Source organism: Balaenoptera borealis (genome assembly GCF_965194805.1).
Source record: "Balaenoptera borealis genome assembly, chromosome: 1".
Lineage (NCBI taxonomy): Eukaryota > Metazoa > Chordata > Mammalia > Artiodactyla > Balaenopteridae > Balaenoptera > Balaenoptera borealis.
Window position 1 is genome coordinate 120,470,513 of NC_138860.1, and position 20,071 is coordinate 120,490,583.

The following is a 20,071-nucleotide window of genomic DNA, read 5'->3' on the forward strand; positions in this document are numbered from 1 at the left end:
GAATAAAATCTGTTTCATGTTTTTTCCCTATGATTGTCTCTCTATGAGCGAGAGCAAATGTTTGTGGTTCAGACATTACACAGAAATGACAAAACTTTGTATCTATCTTAGTAATAATTAGAATCTATCACTTGTAATATTCTCTATCTTAAGGAAACATTTCCTAAAGGGTACTTCAAGGACTTGCTTCAAAGAAAGAGCAAATTCAGTTGTATTTTACTGAAGATGTTTACATAGCCTCTCCACCTCCTGGTTTTAGCCACTCAGCATGGTGCTTTACTTCAAAGAGGACTTGGTGTCCAATTGGTTGCAATGCAATCAGGTAAACATATTGACCACTCATGCTTCAGATCAAATAAAAATGTTACAAGCATCTGTTTTGCCCAAATTATTCTTTCCCATTCTTGAAACTGAATCTGAAGTTGAAGGCAAAGGGAAAATGGCTCATTTCCATGACTATAAAAAGGTGAGACCATTCTCTTTTTGGAGGAGGGAAGAAGTAGATAGGCATATGAAAACATTTCTTAAAGTGCATGATGCCTTTGAATCAATTATTAAAGATGCTGTAATAATAAATAGCAGTTTACTTTATGCCTGAAAATCATTATGGCTCTGATCTGTCCCTTTGCTTACGGATCCAGATCAGAGTCACTTAGGTATTCAGACTAAATTGGACCCTTGCAAACTGGATCACTTCTATGGTTGAGCTGGTGTTGTTCAGGATTCTTGGGGATCATAAAAATGGAAGGGCTTAGAGCTCTTTCTCCTAAAACAGAATTTTGTGAGGAATGTTATGGACTGCCTGCCCACATTTTCCTGTGGTGTTGGCAAAAAGGGACCTCAACCCAAACCTGCTGAATAAGAATTATTCCAGTTGGGCTCAAGAATCTACACTATTTACAAGTTTTTTGGTGATGCTGCTGCACCCTAAACTTTGAGACTTGCTGCCCTGAGGCCAACATTGTGCTGTATCTGGTTTCACAACCTACCAAACTGGTAAACCGCGAAGCATTTTTCTGACCATTCCTCCATGGGTATCATTTTATTTAATGTATGTGTTTTCTGCACTCAGAAAAAAAGGATTTCAGCAACCCCAAAATTTCATCAGTTTTTAAAAAAATTTCATAGCATGAAGTTTACTTTTCTAAGTTAAAGTGAAATAAATTTAATTTTATCTTGTGATAACTTTTGGTATTATAATGATAATAGGTGAGTACACTAGGCTTAGGATTCATTAATTCATATGCAGAATGCAAGCAACTTGTTTTCATTTACGTAGGCTAAAGAACATATGTTGAATAGGATATAAAATAATTCCCGTTTTCTCCTCATTACACACTTAGCACAGTGCCTGGCAAATAGTAAATGATCCATAAGTGTTAGCTAAGATTATTTTTACTACAACCTGAGCCCTTCCTGTGACTGAGCTACAGGATATCTGTATTAGGATGGTTTTGCTAAAGCCAAATGTATTTCAAGGTCTGGAAAAACACAATTAATTAGGTTCTTTCCTTTCAGGTGTCACTTTCAATAAGCTTATCTCCTGTTGTTGCTGACCTGGTCATGCTGATTGTCAGTCAACAACCTTCCTTATGCAATCACTAGGTGTCAAACACTGTACCGGTGGTTGAGGGGTTCCAGGGATTTCAACATTACCCTAAAGCCTAGATTCCAGTGTGTTCTGGGTTTTTACTAACAACAGCAAAGTAATGTCGTGGAAGGAAGCACAGTGAATTTGGTGGATGGAGAAAATGCAAACTGAGCAGAATGTTTTTCACATTACCCACTTTTGAAGCCCAATTAGTACAATATTATGAAAACATCACGTCTCCTTCACAACGTGATTACCTCTATAGAGTAGAAATAGTAGAAAATCCCTTCATTGTAATTTGGCCAAGTATAGTGAACAAAGACGAGTACTTTACTTGGTAATGGGCTTCTTTTTTAATGGTTGGAAGTTTGCATTCATTCATCCAATAATCCTAGAAAATCTCAGTCTTTTTTTAAAAATTTAAGTACAGTTTACAATGTTGTGTTAATTACCGCTGTACAGCAAAGTAATTCAGTTATACATACATATTCTTTTTTTTAATAGTCTTTTCCATTATGGTTTATCATAGGATAGTGAATATAGTTCTCTGTGCTATACAGTGGGACCTTGTTGTTTATCCATTCTCTATATAAAAGCTTACATCTGCTAACCCAAACCTCCCACTCTATCCCTCCCTCAACCCTCTCCCCCTTGGCAACCACCAGTCTGTTCTCTATGTCCATGATTCTGTTTCCATTTCGTAGATAGGTTCATTTGTATCATATTTTAGATTCCACACATATAAGTGATATCATATGGCATTTGCCTTTCTCTTTCTGACTTACTTCGCTTAGTATGATAATCTCTAGTTGTGAAAATCTCAGTCTTGATCTCTTGAAATTTTGCCTCTTCCACATTCTCTCTATCATATCTTTCTAGTACATTTTTAATACTATTCTTTAAAAAAAATTTTTAATTGTAGTTGATTTACAATGTTGTGTTAGTTTCAGGTGCACAGTAAAGAATATATATATATCCTTTTTTTAAACATCTTTATTGGAGTATAATTGCTTTACAATGTTGTGTTACTTTCTGCTGTATAACAAAGTGAATCAGCTATATGCATACATATAACGCCATATTCCCTCCCTCTTGCGTCTCCCTCCCACCCTCCCTATCCCACCCCTCTATGTGGTCACAAAGCAGCGAGCTGAACTCCCTGTGCTATGCGGCTGCTTCCCACTAGCTATCTATTTTACATTTGGTAGTGTATATATGTCAATGCTACTCTCTCAGTTCATCCCAGCTTACCCTTCCCCCTCCCCGTGTCCTCAAGTCCATTCTCTATGTCTGCGTCCTTATTCCTGTCCTGCCCCTAGGTTCATCAGAACCATTTTTTTTTCTTTTTAGATTCCATATATATGTGTTAGCATACGGTATTTGTTTTTCTCTTTCTGACTTACTTCACTCTGTATGACAGACTCTAAGTCCATCCACCTCACTACAAATAACTCAATTTTGTTTCTTTTTATGGCTGAGTAATATTCCATTGTATATATGTGCCACATCTTCTTTATCCATTCATCTGTCGATGGACACTTAGGTTGCTTCCACGTCCTGGCTACTGTAAGTAGTGCTGCAGTGAACATTGTGGTATATGTCTCTTTTTGAATTATGGTTTTCTTAACGTACAACATGGACCTACTGTATAGCACAGGGAACTCTACTCAATATTTTGTACTAACCTACATGGGAAAAGAATCTGAAAAAGAATATATATATTCTGATCTAGATAAAAGTCAATGTTCAGCTCAAAAGTAGCTGAATATATATATTCTTTTTCAGATTCTTTTCCCATGTAGGTTATATTACAAAATACTGAGTAGAGTTCCTGTGCTATACAACAGGTCCTTGTTGTTTATCTATTTTATATATAGTAGTGTACATAAATTACTCCCCAAATCCTAATTTATCCCTCTCCCCAACATTTCCGCTTTGGTAACCATAAGTTTGTTTTCTATGTCTTTGAGTCTGTTTCTGTTTTGTAAATAAGTTCATTTCTAGTTCATTTTATGTCTCTCTCATATATTCCATCTCGTGTGTGTCTGCATTAATCCCTGATTCTTTACTTGGATCAGTCTCCCAGTTCTCTAATTCTCTCTTTGGCAAGATTAATCTGTTACTCTACCTCTTACAAATAACTAGTTCTTTCTTCAGTTGTGTTCAATCTGTTTCTTAATCCACTTATTAGTGCATTTCTAGAAGTTCTGTTGGGTTATTTTTCAAATTTTCTTTGTCTTGTTTATAGTGCCTTATTTCTTGCTCGAGAGAAGCTATTCAACCTTCTCTTTCATTTCTGCATAAATATTAAATATATGACTTTTATTTTGTGTCTGATCATTCCAATCTTTGCCGGTCAGACTTTGCTACCTGTTATTTCTATGACTCTCTCTCATGATACTTTGCTACCATGTGTACCTTTGATTTTTGGTTATGAGTTCATGTTCCTTAAAGCTTTATGTGCGAGAATTTGAGGTTGAGATAAAGCTGGGTTTCTCCAGACCCTGGTCTGTGCTGGTTTCATCAAAGTGCAGTCATCCTGTGAGGACTCATGGGAGTTAGACTGTTGGCTTTATTTATTTATCCTCAATAACTTTTTGAGGTATGGTTTACATACCATAAAATTTTCATATTTAAGTTCAACTTTATTTTTGTTCAAACTGTTATAAGACTGTTAATATACAGAGTAAAATCTAGAATGTGACAGAAAGCTGAATGCTTGTTGCATCATTAATTTGATGAAATGGGATGAGACAAACAAAATGACTCAGGCATTTGTAAAATAAAGAATTGTTCATGAAAAATGTGGTTAAAGGGAAATATAAGTAGAATAAGTGGAAGAGGACCAGACAGTTTTATTTGGTTAATTCCTACTCATCACTTAGGGGGCTTTGTGGATACCAGTTCCTCCTGGAAGCCATCCCCCATCTCTCTCAATCCAGCTTAGGTGTCCCTTACAATATAGTCCCAAAACCCATTGTATTTTTTCAATTAGAGTAATTGTCATAATGTGTTCTAAATACTTGGTTTCTTTTCTGAAGTTCCTCTAGAAAGCAGAGGTCATCAAACTCCTGTGGGTCAAATCTGGCCCACTGTCTGTTCCTGTAAATAAAGTTTTATTGGAATACAGTCACACTCATTCATTTATGTACTATATATAGCTACTTTATGCCATAATGGCAGAGCTAAGTAGTTGCAACAGAGATCATACAGCCTGTAAAACCTAAAATACTCTTTGATTCTTTACCAGAAAAGTTTATTCTACTCTAAAGTTCGTTCTAATCTCTATCAGGGCAGAATAGTGACTGCCTTGTTTGCTGTTTATCTCCAGCACTTACCACGGTGCTTGTCACTAGAAGGAATTAAATAAATAGAGATGAATGTATGGATTGAATAAAAAAGGTTTCAGAGACTTCAGTTTTGGGGTTATGCAGATTTTAGAATGAATTAAATTTAATCAGAGAAACAAATAAATGTGGGTATGTAGGTAAAATCCCATTATAAAGAACTTCACTATAATGTTATATCAGGGAGATAGCTGAGTATCACAAAAATAATCAGGCAAATCTGGGTCCATGCCTGGTCCTACCTCTCATTAGCCACGCAGTTTTGACCAAACTATTTAACCTCATGAGTGTCAGCTTCCTTTTCTAAAGGTGGGACTCATGAGCTGCACCTTTACAAAATGCTATCAGGATTCGATGAGATGCTGTGTACATAGCCTCCAGCACATAACTGGTGCTCATTAAATGTTGGTTCCTTCTTACCTTGTTTCTTTTCTATCATGATGAAGTTATTTCTTTGTCTTTGCAGATGGACTGAAAACAGTCCTTTAGTGATATGGTTCTATTGACCACAAATAAGCCTCCATTACTCATGTTTTCAATGGTCCTGATCCAGAAAAACGTCAATGTTCAACTCAAAAGTGGTGCCCCATTGTTGAAGGCATGAAGCTGAATTTTAATCCTGCCCCAGAAGGCAAGCACCCTTCTTTCCTTCCGTTATTTCACAGTTTAAACATCCCTGCAATAAACACAGAATTCATCTGAGCTTAGAATTTATCTGTAATTTAGAAAAATGACTGAAGTGCTAGAAAAACCAATGGTTTGAGCAGGGGGCATCTTCCAGTTTTGGGTAAGTTCTGCCTAGTATAGTGTGGGTAGAATAACACTGTTCAGTCTCAGTAGGGCCCTTTACACTGTATCAGTCTGTCTGTCAGCTTTGGGAAGCTCACTTAACATCATTGATCTAGTTTATATTAAAATAAGGGTCCTTCCCACCAAATCACAGGGTTTTTGTGAGGAATAGATAAGATAATATAGGTCTTTAGTGGATAGAAAATTTTTAAATGGTATAGAAATGCAAGTTTCTGCAGTAGCATGCCCACCTCCCTCCTTCTGGGAGGGATCAGAATGCTTCCTTTCTCTCCCTAATGAGTGTAAGGACTCTGACGTAGTGAGAAAGAATGTGTCACTTTGGGACAAATGGTCGAGGTACTCCTCCTCCCTCTGTCACCCAGTAACTGTGTGACCTTGGCAAGTTACCTAACCCTAGTGTCTTCCTTTGTAAAACTTGGTTAAGGATATCTGCTTCACAGGGTTCTTGTAAAGGGTTAGAGGAACTCATATATAGAAATTTCCCATCAAACCCTCACTAAATTGTTGCTACTATTATTTTTATTTTCAAGTCTTATACATTAGGAAAGAGAAATCTTTCAGTGTATGCATTTCAGTAGAATTTCCTTCCAACTGCATGTTTGGAGGTCTCTATCAATTCTTCGCTGTGAGGTTTTCTGCTCCTATTCCTAGAGGCTCCTGAGGCCTTGTTCCAGTTCCCTGCCCTAAGGCTATTGGTACTACGGAGAGGCTGGCAAGAAGAAAATTAGCATTTCCCTTGACATTTAGTGATGAGTCTCTCATCCTTTGTAATAGGCAGAAGTATGAAAATAACGGAACACCTGTAGATGGAGTCTTCATTAGGTGACAGGTCGCCCTTTCTGCAATAATTATTCATATGAGTCATTATATTGTGCTTGAAACATCTGCTTGACAAATCCCTTTGGAGCCACACTTTGAACATAACTCAAGGCTTATCCCCCTTGATAGTAAAAATAAGCCACTCTACGGCCTAAAGCAACATGACATTTGCTAGCAGATATCAATATTTTTCCATCTGAGATTTAGTTGATCCTAAGCAGCCAAAAAATACCAGATGCCTCTAAGATTATTATTCATCATTATTGTTCTTATCTTTATGTATTATTAAGATCCAACAGAGTGATATTAAGATAGTTCATATGAGTGCCCCTTTTTCTCATATTAGTTCAACGTTTTTCTCAGAAGTCTTCTCGTTCACAAATGCCCAAGAAAATAGCTAGGCAAAGGAAAAATCTAGGTGGAAAATTGAAAGAACTTCTCTAGCACATTCCAAAGATAGAGAGGGGGGCATGTCTCCACACATAGTTCTTCCATCTATCACTGCACACTGCAACTGAATTGATATTTAAATATGTGTGATGGGTCCAAAATAGCTAGCACTTCTGTATTTCCCTCTGTTATGGAGGGTAGAGATATGCTTACAAAAGCTCTTCTAATACTTGAGAGAAAATTCTAGTCATTTTAAAATTAAAATCTATAAAAGTTTTCCCTTATCTTTCCTAATATTTTTTCCACCTCAAATCCATCCACTGGGCCTTGTAGAGATTAACAGACTCCAGGCTAAGAACTCCTAGACCTGTAGTGACAACCTACATCACTTTCAATATGACGTGGAAATAAGAGAACACTCAGTATCTAAGCGAAGATGCGTAAGATTCATTTAAAATCTCTCAGAGTTCTCTCCAACATTACTTGCAGGCAATCAGTGATTCTCTATCCCTTTATATTTGAAGACATGTCTAAGAAAAGGGAATTTTTCTTGTGTAGAGCCAAGTATAGATTTACTCCTACTGACATTTTGTCCAGAGTATTACTCTAGGAAATTGTTTCCTTTTATGACTTTGTTCCCTCAAGCCACACAAGCCTGAGGAAAGACAACCAAAGTATGAAGGCAGAAGTAGGCCATATCATAGCAGCAGTCTTTGATTTTAGCCACCCTAGCTCTGGACTGGTGTACAGTCGTCTGACTATTGCTCTCTAACAGTAACTGGAAGGACCCTTTGATGCAAAATATGACATAATTATTATTTATCAATGATAGTCATAGCTACATTTATTGAACATTTCTTATTTGCCAGGCACTTCTCTAAGTACTTTATGTACTTTTGTCCTGTAATCCTCACAGCAATCCTGCTAGATGGGCACTACTATTATTAATTTTATAAATGAAGAAATTTGCCGCCATTCACAGAGCTAATAGGTGGTGGAACAGAGACTCACACTTGGCCTGACTCCATCCTCTCAGCTACACGCCCACCCTCCAGATGAGAGCAACCTTGGGATTTTACTGTACGGTTATCTTGGACATGGATCCCTGCCCTACACTGTGCATTATACACAATAGGATTCTGGCACCTACTTCTGGTTTCTCAGACTGCAGAACTGGGGAGGTCTTATTGATGAGAACAGCCTCAGTCTGGCCTGGGCCGTTATCTGTTCTGTCAGGTCCTGCTGAGGGACTCTTGGGTGTCCCACGCCGTTCTTGTTCCATCCTGCTCCAGTCTCGGATGGTTATGTCCTCTTTATTCTGACTCTTTTCTCAGCGCACATGATTACTCAGCCTTTGCCAGAGCGTCACAGTCAGGAGGGAGCTTGCTAAAGAGTGCTGACCTCTCCCGCGTGTGTCTTGCATGAACCCCAGGATAGCTGCACAGTGCTAGAATGCTCTGTCTTATTAGCAATGTGAACACTTTGTGCTGTGTCAGTAACTTTGTCTACCTGCGATTCTGCCCTTCCTGGCCCTTTATTCTCCAGCCAGCTGTGCCTGTGATCTCCAGGCTGTCGTGACCAGAGGGCAGAAGTTGCTTTCCTCACTTTCCCAGGAAGAGGAACTTCCTGATTGGGGTCTGAGCTGAAGCAGCTTTTCCTGTATTGCAATCTTTGGGGTATTTTCATGAACTATTCCATGTCACTACACAAGAGGTGCAGGTGGTGGGGCAGCATTCGGTCATTCATGATACATTTATTTATTAAGCACCAATTGTGTTCCAAGCATTCTGCTGAGCACTGGGGTTGCCATGGCGACCAAGATAGAAATTGTTTCTGCTTTCATAGTTTACTGTTTTTGAATAAATCAGACCCATGAAGAGGCTATTGTAATGTGATTTGATAAAGACTCTGATAAGGCAATAACAGAGCATTTTGAGAGCACATAGAAGGGACACCTACTCCAGACTTGAAGGGCTGGGGCAAATTACCTAGAGGAAGTGACATCTGAGACTTAAAGAAGTTGAGTCAGAAGAAGTTAGGCAGGTAAAGAGATTGGTAGTTGGGTAGCAAGGAAGAGAAAGAATGTTCAAGAAAGAGGTAATAGCAAATTCAAAGGCCTACAGGCAAAGAAGAACACATGTAGGGCCTGGGTGACCACAATTAGCTCAGGATAGCTGAAGTGGAGTTTGAAATAGGGTGTAGCAAGATATGAAGCTGAACTAATGAACAGGGGTAGGGAAATGAAGGGTAGCTATCATTTAATCTTACTCTGTATCTCATGGGTACCACTTGCTTTCAACAGACTAACCTACTTGGGTATTTAGTGGCAGGGGATGGGACTGAGGAGTAACATTTGTTAAGTCCTGCTGTGTGCCGAGGATGATGGAAGGTCTCAGAGACCTTTGGTCCTGGACCTCAGCCCATACCATCCAGGGACCCCAAGCCAGCCAAGTGCCTCCCTGGCCCGGGTAGAATCCCTTGCAATTCGAGACATGCCAGAGTCTTCCTTCTGCTGTTTCCAGCAGTGCTCCCCACTCTAAAAACTAGTGCCCTTAATCAAGTTCCCCTCTGCTATCTCTTCTGCTGCTACATCCACAGCCAGGCCTGACATGGCCACTCTTACTGGGGTTGACCTCACTGCACCACCAGGTACCAGGGACTGAGCCAGCCCTTTCACATTCACCAGCAACTCTACTTGTAGGGGCAGTTATCTCCATTTGTACAAAGTGGGAAACTGAGGCTCAGGGACATCAAATTATTTGTCACAAGCCACAAAGCTATAAGTGGTAAGGCAGAATTTGGACATGGTCTGATTTCAAAGCCACTACAATCACACAACTGTGCCTCTTTCCCTGTCAGCATTATAGTTCTTATTAGGATCCTTCAAGTCTGCTCTTTAGGTTTTCTTATTGATACTTTTCTTGAAGATGAGTCCCCCAAAGATTGGGTCAGATGCATCCAAGGGACCTCTCCAAGAGTTGTCCCTTACATGTGTCCCTCCTACAGAGGAAGCACTGAATTCAGACACCACAGACCTTCAGGGTATGTTCAATAACCAACAGCAGCATGCCCTACCAGGCTCTATCCCCAAGATTTAAGGCAACCTTCACTACCCCACTTTGATTAAGAATATGACAATAATTTCTGATGTTGGCAAGCATTTTAAAATTCCTCCCAAGGGATTTGGTGATTTTTTTTATGTGGGTAGATACTTAGGCAGCCCTTGGCCTATCTGAGCATATCGCCTACGTGGGATTCGCAGACGAGGTTTCTTCTTTGCGACCCTCCCCAGATTCTCACTGCATGTTGTTTTTGGTTTACTTTTATTTTTGTCACCTTTTCTCACTACCATTTTAATGTTAATTTTCATGCTAAATAGAATAGGTTTTCCTGTCCCTCTGCTCCCTCCTGCCTCTTCTCTCAAACACCAATAAAGCCCAGGGACAAGTCTTATAGAGTCTAGCAGTGGAGATGGACGTATTCACTAGCGAGCGCTCCAGCTTCAGACAGGGATACTAATGAATCAGTCACAAGCTTTTATTAAGTGTTTCTTCGCTAAAAGCATAGCTTTCCTTGCAGCCATTTGGCTCTGGCTCTGTACTGCTGAAGGTAGTCTAGACCCTGTCACTAATTACTCTTCTTCCTGGTAGCAAGTAGAAGAAGCAATTTTCAAATTGTTTTTATTGATCACAGGGCCATTTCTCCAGAATACTACTCTCTATAAAAAAGGGGATATAATTATTTCCAGTTAACATAGTCAAAAGATTTTATAGAGGAAGGCAGTTTATGTAGTAGTTAGAAGTACACAATTTGGAGTCAACAGAGCTGAGGGTGAATTCTTGGCTCTATCCTTTACTAACTGGGGTAAGTCACCTAAATTCTTTGAACCTCAGTTTCTCCCTCTGCAAAATGGGAATAATATTAGTTCATAGGGCTGATATAAGGATTAAGTTAGTAGAGATTAAATAAGAGTAAATAGTTTGGCTCAGGAGGTATGGTTATTATTGTTGTTGCTTATTATTATCAAGAAAGCCATCTACCTGTCTCTCTTCAGGCCAATCTGATATATTTTCATCTGTTCCTTGTGATTCTCTTTTCTCCATACAAATTCTCATTCTCCTTCAAAGGTAAGGCATGATCTTTCTTTCAGGAATACTCTGACTCTTACCTTTCATGATTACATGATAAAATTAAGGCTTAAAGAAATTGAAGTTGACTTCTTGTTTTCATTTAGCCTTCTTCATTAAGATGACTGTTTTCATTGCAGAATGATGAGGTGGAGCTTGTCCGAACTGGCTATGGGAAGGATATGGTAAAAATTCTCCATATTCAGCGAGATGGAAAATATCACAGCATTAAAGAAGTGGCAACTTCAGTGCAACTTACTCTGAGATCCAAAAAAGATTACCTGCATGGAGACAATTCAGACCTCATCCCTACCGACACCATCAAGAACACAGTTCATGTCCTGGCAAAGTTCAAAGGCGTATGCGTCATTCTACTTCTTAGATGCTGCCCATCTGGATGCAGAAATCACCGTACTATATTATGAGGATACTACTTGCTTATTTCAAGTTCCCTGTACTTTTTAACCCTATTTTTACATTTAAACCATTGAAAAAAATTCCTTTTCTATTCTAAAAGTCTCAGCTTTACAGAAAATCTTGCTTTTTTTTTTTTAAACTCACCTTTTTATTCTCTTTTCTTTTCTTCTTTTTTTCCCATTTGTTCTCTTTTCTTGGTTCTCAACTCACTACAACATCTTTTAGGCAGAGAATCCTACTTGACAAATTTACATGTTATCTCTTAATTAGGATCATTGGCAAATCAAGGCCCTGAGAAGATTTCAGAATAGAATTTTACACATTTTTGTCAGGCAATTATTTGAGTCCTATTATTTTTTTCTTTTAGAATGATGTGCATTTATAGAAGAAACTACCATTTCTCTTCTTGGTATTGCTCTAGAAGAAAATCAAGTATCAGATACATTTCGAGATCTGTCCAACTTTTAATACCTTCCTGATTTTCCCAACTCCGTGACCACTTAGTGTCCACATTTGGTGGTAGTTGTACTTTTCAGAAGGGTCTTGGAACTGATAGACTCTAATCTCTTAGCACTTTTACCTCAGGTTTCTCTAAGTGTGAGTGAAACTGTGCTGGACGACCAGCAGATTTCTGGGCAATTCAAGATAATTTTTTTATTTGCTAAGAGTCTAGAAAGGCAAGAAATGTAGACTGGGAAGCTTCTTTTCTCATGCTTTTGCATGAAATTCACACCCATAATGCACGAAATGAACAAACTAATTTTTTTTAGAAACTTATTTATTTATTTATTTATGGCTGCATTGCGTCTTTGTTGCTGCATGCGGGCTTTCTCTAGTTGCGGCGAGCGGGGTCTAATCTTCGTTGCGGTGCGCGGGCTTCTCATTGTGGTGGCTTCTCTTGTTGCGGAGCACGAGCTCTAGGCACGCGGGCTTCAGTAGTTGTGGCTCGCAGGCTCTAGAGCGCAGGCTCAGTAGTTGTGGTGCACGGGCTTAGTTGCTCTGCAGCATGTGGGATCTTCCCAGACCAGGGCTCGAACCCGTGTCTCCTAAATTGGCAGGCAGATTCTTAACCATTGTGCCACCAGGGAAGCCCGAACAAACTAATTGAAATATTATTTCTGCAAGGTCTGTCTACACCCTGAACCTTTCTCTTGCTAATCAGAATGGCCCAGCAAGTATAGGCAGGGCTATGGAAAAAGGCATTGCTTTCTTTAAAAATGAATTGAAAATAAGCTCTGTACTGTGTTAGAGAAGAGGGTCTCTATATAACACAAATTCTTATATTTCCTGTACTATGTGAGAAGTACAGAAAAGTGAAAGAATGGACCTGGATGTTAAAACCAATTTAAATGTATTCATTGTAGATAGAGTGACTGTATAATTTCTTATCCAAACCAGGATACTTTTCAGAGTGAAATAGGATGTTTATTAATAATTATTCTGAGACAACAGGTATAAAACAAAACTATCCTTGGGAAACCTATACAGTCTAGCTTAATTATAGGCAAAGCCATAAATAATCTGTAGACTGTACTAGGACCATAAAACATTGCCTAGAGATTAACCTGAAGAATTTGGATGGAAGAAGGGAGCTGCTTTATGGGGGTGGAGAGCTGGGGATGGTCAATAGAAGGCCTGTTTGCAAGGCAAGGAAGCTGAAGTGACCCTTCATTAACATTTTTCTTTGGGAAACTGGGAGGTCTGTTTCCCAGCCTCATGAAGAGAGCAGAGTGTTTTGAAGTATCCTGCAGTACTTTAGCTGCCATGGGTGATGACTGAGCTCACCGTGAGGAGAATCTGAACGTTAAGTTCCTTTTTGCTCATCCACTGATGGATAGACACATCCTCTCCTGCACACAGTTTTCTTTTAAAAACAGGATAGTCTCACCTGGTGATGGTGATCCATTAACTACACTTAGGAGCCCTTGTGAGAAATTGGGATTAGGACCAATTCATCTCTAATTCTTTCTTATTCTTTGTTTCTCTGATTCTAAAAAACACTTTATCAGGAAAGAGAGTCCCATGGATATTTAAAAATGATTTTTAAGTGGGGCAAGTATTTCTGATCATTCACATTTATTTCTTTTTACAGATCAAAAGCATAGAAACGTTTGCTGTGAATATCTGTGAGCATTTCCTTTCTTCTTTTAACCATGTTATTCGAGTTCAAGTCTATGTGGAAGAAGTCCCTTGGAAACGTTTTGAAAAGGTTACCTCACTTATTCGTGCTCTCAGTTTAATTAAAGAAATTGGCTTTATGACATATGTTGAAATTTTACTGGAAATAATTTTTTTTTCTAATTTTCAGAATGGAGTTAAGCATGTCCATGCATTTATTCATACTCCCACTGGAACGCACTTCTGTGAGGTTGAACAGTTGAGGAGTGGTGAGAAAATGTTTTTCATGTTTTGATTCTGCAATAGCAATTTCAGTTTTTTTTTTTCTTCTAAACAACTCTGTTTATTAACACCAAGGAAAACTGTAGAGAATTTTGAAGTCTTTTAAATCTGAGATGGGAATGAACAGTGTGACCCTGGATTACATTAAAGAACTATCTGCTTTTTATCTTAAAAATATAAATATGAAATAATAACCTTTGCAACAAACCTGGGGGTTGAGTGATCATTTTTATTGCATGATTTTGAAGTGAGGGAAAAAAAGACACAGGCTGACAAAAGCTCAAATCTCTGAATTTTCTGACCAGTTATTTTTGTACCATACCATGCTATGATTATAATAACCTTTATAGGAAATATCTAGAAAATAACAATCACATTTCCTTGAAATTTTGTCATAATAATAAAACCACTGATATTATTATAGTTACCATAAAATAAACCTCCTTTAAATATAGCAGTGACAATTATATAATTATTTCTATTTACCAAGAAATCTAAAAATTAACTGAGGAACATAATTACAATATAGACCTTATTAGTACTGATGATTGAACTTAGCAAAGTGTGTCTTCCACTGATTTGTTGAGGTTGTCAGAGCAGAGTTCAATAATTGACTAAGAGTTAGACTGGAGGACCTCTAAGAACCATAGAACCACCATGGTAGAAATGTCTCTATCCTAATAAAAAATAAACTTTAATGATCATTATAAATTGAGAGTGTGAACTCTGAAATTTTTTCTTTTCTATTTTCCTTTTCTCTTTTCTTCTCCTTTCCTTCCCTTTCCTGCTTGTTTCTTTCATTTCATTTCTTTTCCTTTCTGTATCTCTTTTTCTTTCTTCTCTAGCTCTCTTCAGTAAGAATTTGAGGTGACGTCTCATGAATGTCAGAAATATTAAAAGGTTAATAAAATATAAGTTCCTCTCATCTAAGGTCTATTGGATAATGCCTTCCCTTAGGAAGTCCTTGTGTTTTAGCTATCATTTAATATTTTTCCCTATCTGTATTAAATTCTAGACACAGCCAGGGCCTTCTCAGTGTTTGATTAACAGTTGTGAAATTATTATTATATAAGGAAGACTGAATAACTAGTTGTTAAGTTGAAAAGGTAATGATTTTTTTAATCCTCTAAATCTGTAGCCATGTGATATATTAACTTGTTGACTGAGCTGTTTGTTAGTTAAAATGTAACTTCCTTTCTTTCCTTCCTTCTTTCTTGCTTTATGTATGTGACTTTGGAGGAGAGAGAGAGGTTCCTGATTCCCCAGGCCAGTGTTTTCCTACCCAAATCACAGTGAATACCCCTGTAAAATTATAAACTCTAAACTGGCACTTCCCAGCAGAAATATAATGCAAGCCACATATCTAATTTAAAAATTTCCTAGTAGTCACATTAGAAAAGTAGAAACAAATTAACTTTAATAATACTTTTTATTTAACCTAATATATCCAAAATGCCACTTACATATATAATAAATACAAAAATTATTAATGAAATATTTAATATTATTTTTTAAATTAAGTATTTGAATTTCTGTGTGTATTTTATATTTACAGGACGTCTCATTTCTCATTTACCATATTCCAAGGGCTTCATAGCCACATGTGGCTAGTGGCTGCCATATTGGTTAGCTCTAAACCACTTTGAGTGATTTTTACAATACTTAACATGTTTCTCATTCCACTTTTAATTATGTAAAATAATAGCAGGGGCTAGAATTAGATTTCAGGAGAGCTAACTAAAAAGATAAGAGCCTGTATAACATATATTTATGTCATTGATTTAAATACTATTCATTCAATAATGATTTTGAGGACTTGTTAGGTATACTAACGGTGGTAGATTCAGATGTGAATAAGACATTCTCTGACCCTAGTGAGTTCACAGTAGATGAATATTAGGAGATAGACTTATAAATAGATTTATTGCAATATGAGGGGCTAAAGACCACTATGAAAGAATTAAAGGTATGCTATGGGAGTAAAGAGATGCAGAAAACTAACTCTTCCTAGGGCAGTCTGGAAGGTTTGATGGGGGAGGAGGAAATATTCCAACTGACTTGAAAAATGATTCAGAATGTGCTGGACATAGAAAGGGGAAAGGAAATTACAGGCAGAAGAAACAGAATGTACATGGGTAGGAGTCATGAAGAGTGGAAGAGGGAAACAAATATTTTGAGCATCTGCCTTATGTAGATCACCATACTAGGCAAATGATTTTAGTGTTGAAAGGGCAAAGCATTTGTGCAACAGTAGCAGGTTGAAGGGTCCAGTTTTTAGAATGTAAGGAGCAGAGACGAGGATGAAGAGCTTGGTTTGGGTCTAATGTACCATACTAGCAAGATTGGCCTAACTAGGGAATTCCTGGCAGTCCAGTGGTTAGGACTCTGCACTTTCACTGTTGAGGGTCCAGGTTTGATCTCTGGTCGGGAGACTAAGATCCTGCAAGCCGTGCAGCATGGCCAAAAAAAAAAATTGGTGTAACTAGGAGGCAGTTTTTGCATGGTAGTTAAGTCCATAGGTCTTGTCAGATTAAACTGTTTTCTTGTTGTTTGTTGTTTTGTTTGTTTTTTTTACTGCTTTGCTATTTTTATTAACAAATTTTTTTAAACCATTTTTTAAATTGAAGTATAGTTAATTTACAATGTTGTGTTAGTTTCAGGTGTACAGTAAAGTGATTCAGTTATACACACACACACATACATACATGTATATGTATATATATATTCTTTTTCAGATTCTTTTCCATTAGAGATTATTGTAAGATACTGAATATAGTCCCATGTACTATACAGTAGGTCCCTGTTGTTTATCTATTTTATATATAGTAGTGTGTATATGTTAATCCTAAATTCCCAATTTATCTCCCCCCACTCCTTCTATCCCCTTTGGTAACCATAAGTTTGTTTTCTGTTTCTGTGGGTCTATTTTTATTTTGTAAATAAGTCCATTTGTATCATTTTTTTTAGATTCCACATGTAAGTGATATCATATGATATTTGTCTTTCTCTGTCTGATTTACTTCACTTAATATGATAATCTCTAGGTCCATCCATATTGCTGCAGATGTCATTATTTCACACTTTTTTATGGCTGAGTAATATTCTTTATCCATTCATCTGTTGATGGACATTTAGGTTGCTTCCATGTCTTGGCTACCGTAAATAGTGCGGCTGTGAACATTGGGATGCATGTATCTTTTCAAATCAGAATTTTCTCTGGATATATGCCCAGGAGTGGGATTGCAGGATCACATGATTAACTCTATTTTTAGTTTTTTAAGGAACCTCCATACTGTTCTCCATAGTGGCTGCACCAAATTACATTCCCACCAACAGTGCAGGAGGGTTCCTTTTTCTCCACACCCTCTCCAGCTTTTAGTATTAATAGACATTTTAATAATGGCCATTCTGACCTGTGAGAGTGATACCTCATTGTAGTTTTGATTTGCATTTCTCTAATAATTAGCAATATTGAGCATCTTTTCAAGTGCCTGTTGGCCATTTGTATGTCTTCTTTGGAGAAATGTCTGTTTAGATCTTCTGCCCATTTTTTTTATTGGGTTCTTTGTTTTTTTGATATTAAGCTGTATGAGCTGTTTGTATATTTTGGAAATTAATCCCTCGTCAGTAGCATTGTTTGCAAATATTTTCTCCCAGTCCATAGGTTGTCTATTCATTTTGTTTATGGTTTCTTTTGCTATGCAAAACTTTTAAGTTTAATTAGGTCCCATTTGTTTATTTCTGTTTTTATTTCTATTACTCTAGGAGATGAATCCAAAACAATATTTCTGCGATTTATGTCAAACAGTGTTCTGCCAATGTTTTCCTCTAGGAGTTTCATACTATCCAGTCTTACATTTAGGTCTTTAATCCATTTTGAGTTTATTTTTGTATACGGTATTAGAGAATGTTCTATGTTCATTCTTTTACATGTAGCTGTCTTCTTATCCCAGCACCACTTATTGAAGAGACTTTCTTTTCTCCATTGTAAATTCTTGCCTCTTTGTCATAGATTAATTAACCATAAGCGCATGGGTTTATTTCTGGGCTTTCTATCCTGTAACATTGATCTATATGTCTGTTTTTGTGCCAGTACCGTACTGTTTTGATTACTGTAGCTTTGTAATATAGTCTGAAGTCAGGGAGCATGGTCTCTCCAGCTCTGTTCTTCTTTCTCAAGATTGTTTTTGCTATTCAGGGTCTTTTGTGTTTTCATATGAATTAAAATTTTTTTTGTTCTATTTCTGTGAAAAATGCCATTGGTAATTTGATAGGGATTGTATTGAATCTGTAGATTGTCTTGGGTAGTATGGTCATTTTAACAATATTGATTCTTCCAATCCAAGAACATGGTATATGTTTCCATCTGTTTGTGTCATCTTGAAGTTCTTTCATCAGTGTCTTACAGTTTTTGGAATACAGGTCTTTTGCCTCCTTAGGTAGGTTTATTCCTAGGTATTTTATTCCTTTTGATGTGATGGTAAATGGGATTGTTCCTTAATTTCTCTTTCCGATCTTTCATTGTTAGTGTATAGAAATGCAACAGATTTCTGTATATTAATTTTGTATCCAGCAACTTTACCGAACTCATTGATGAGCTTAGTAGTTTTCTGGTAGCATCTTTAGGATGTTCTATGTATAGCATCATGTCATCGGCAGACAGTGACAGTTTTACTTCTTTTCCAATTTGGATTCCTTTTATTTCTTTTGCTTCTCTGATTTCTGTGGCTAGGACTTCCAGAACTATGTTGAATAAAAGTGGCTAGAGTGAGCATCCTTGTCTTGTTCCTGATCTTAGAGGAAATGCTTTCAGCGTCTCACCATTGAGTATGATGTTAGTTGTGGGTTTGTCATATATGACCTTTATTATGTTGAGGTATGTTCTCTCTATGCTCACTTTCTGGAGAGTTTTTATCATAAATGGATGTTGAATTTTATCAAAAGCTTTTTCTGCATCAATTGAGATGATCATATGGTTTTTATTCTTCAATTTGTTAATGTGGTGTGTCACACTGATGGATTTGTGGATTTTGAAAAATCCTTGCATCCCTGGGATAAATCCCACTTGATTATGTTGTATGAGCCTTTTAATGTACTGTTGGATTCAGTTTGCTAGTATTTTGTTGAAGATTTTTGCATTTATGTTCATCAGTGTTATTGACCTATAATTTTCTTTTTTTGTGATATCTTTGTCTGGTTTTGGTATCAGGGTGATGGTGGCCTTATAGAACGAGTTTGGAAGTGTTCCTTCCTCTGCAATTTTTTGGAATAGTTTCAGAAGGGTAGGTGTTAACTCTTCTCTAAATGTTTCATAGAATTCACCTGTGATGCCATCTGGTCCAGCAATTTTATTCACTGGGAGTTTTTAAATTACTGATTCCATTTCACTACTGTTAATTGTTCTGTGCATATTTTCTATTTCTCCCTGGTTTGGTCTTGGGAGACTGTACCTTTCTAAGAATTTGTCCATTTCTTCTAGGTTGTCCAATTTATTGGCATATTGTATTTCTGTGGTGTCAGTTGTAACTTCTCCTTCTTCATTTCTGATTTTGATTTGGGCCCTCTACCTTGTTTTCTTCATGAGTCTGGCTAAAGGTTTATCAATTTTGTTTATCTTTTCAAAGAACCAGTTTTAGTTTCATTGATCTTTTCTATTGTTTTTTTTTTTAGTCTCTATTTCATTTATTTCTGCTCTGATCTTTATGATTTCTTTCCTTCTACTAACTTTGGGTTTTGTTTATTCTTCTTTCTCTAGTTGCTTTATGCATAGGATTAGGTTGTTTATTTGAGATTTTTCTTGTTTCCTGAGGTAAGCTTGTATTGCTATAAACGTCCCTCTGAGAACTGTTTTTCTGTGTCCCATAGGTTTTGGATCATTGTGTTTTCATTTTCATTCGTCTCTAGGTATTTTTTGATTTCCTCTTTGACTTCTTCAGTGATCCATTGGTTGTTTAGCCTCCACGTGTTTGTGTTTTTTTGCAGTTTTTTTTCTTGTAGTTGATTTCTAGCCTCATAGTGTTGTGGTTGGAAAAGATCTTGATATGATTTCAATTTTCTTAAATTTACCAAGGCTTGCTTTGTTGCTCAGTGTGTGATCTATCCTGGAGAATGTTCCATGTGCACTTGAAAAGGATATGTATTCTGCTGCTTTCAGATGGAATGCTCTATAA

At 37.2% G+C, this 20,071-nt stretch overlaps 1 protein-coding gene across 1 annotated transcript in view; it reads left to right on the forward strand.

Annotated features, from left to right (window-relative positions):
- The first annotated feature begins 258 nt into the window (after positions 1-258).
- LOC309636301 (uricase) overlaps positions 259-20,071 on the forward strand; it is a 41,427-nt gene continuing 21,614 nt past the window's right edge. Inside the window, exons 1-4 of the mRNA XM_082408698.1 lie at positions 259-466; positions 11,225-11,443; positions 13,594-13,710; positions 13,810-13,888. Coding sequence (XP_082264824.1) covers positions 269-466; positions 11,225-11,443; positions 13,594-13,710; positions 13,810-13,888 — 613 coding nt within the window. The 5' untranslated portion in view covers positions 259-268. The remainder of the gene's footprint in view (positions 467-11,224; positions 11,444-13,593; positions 13,711-13,809; positions 13,889-20,071) is intronic.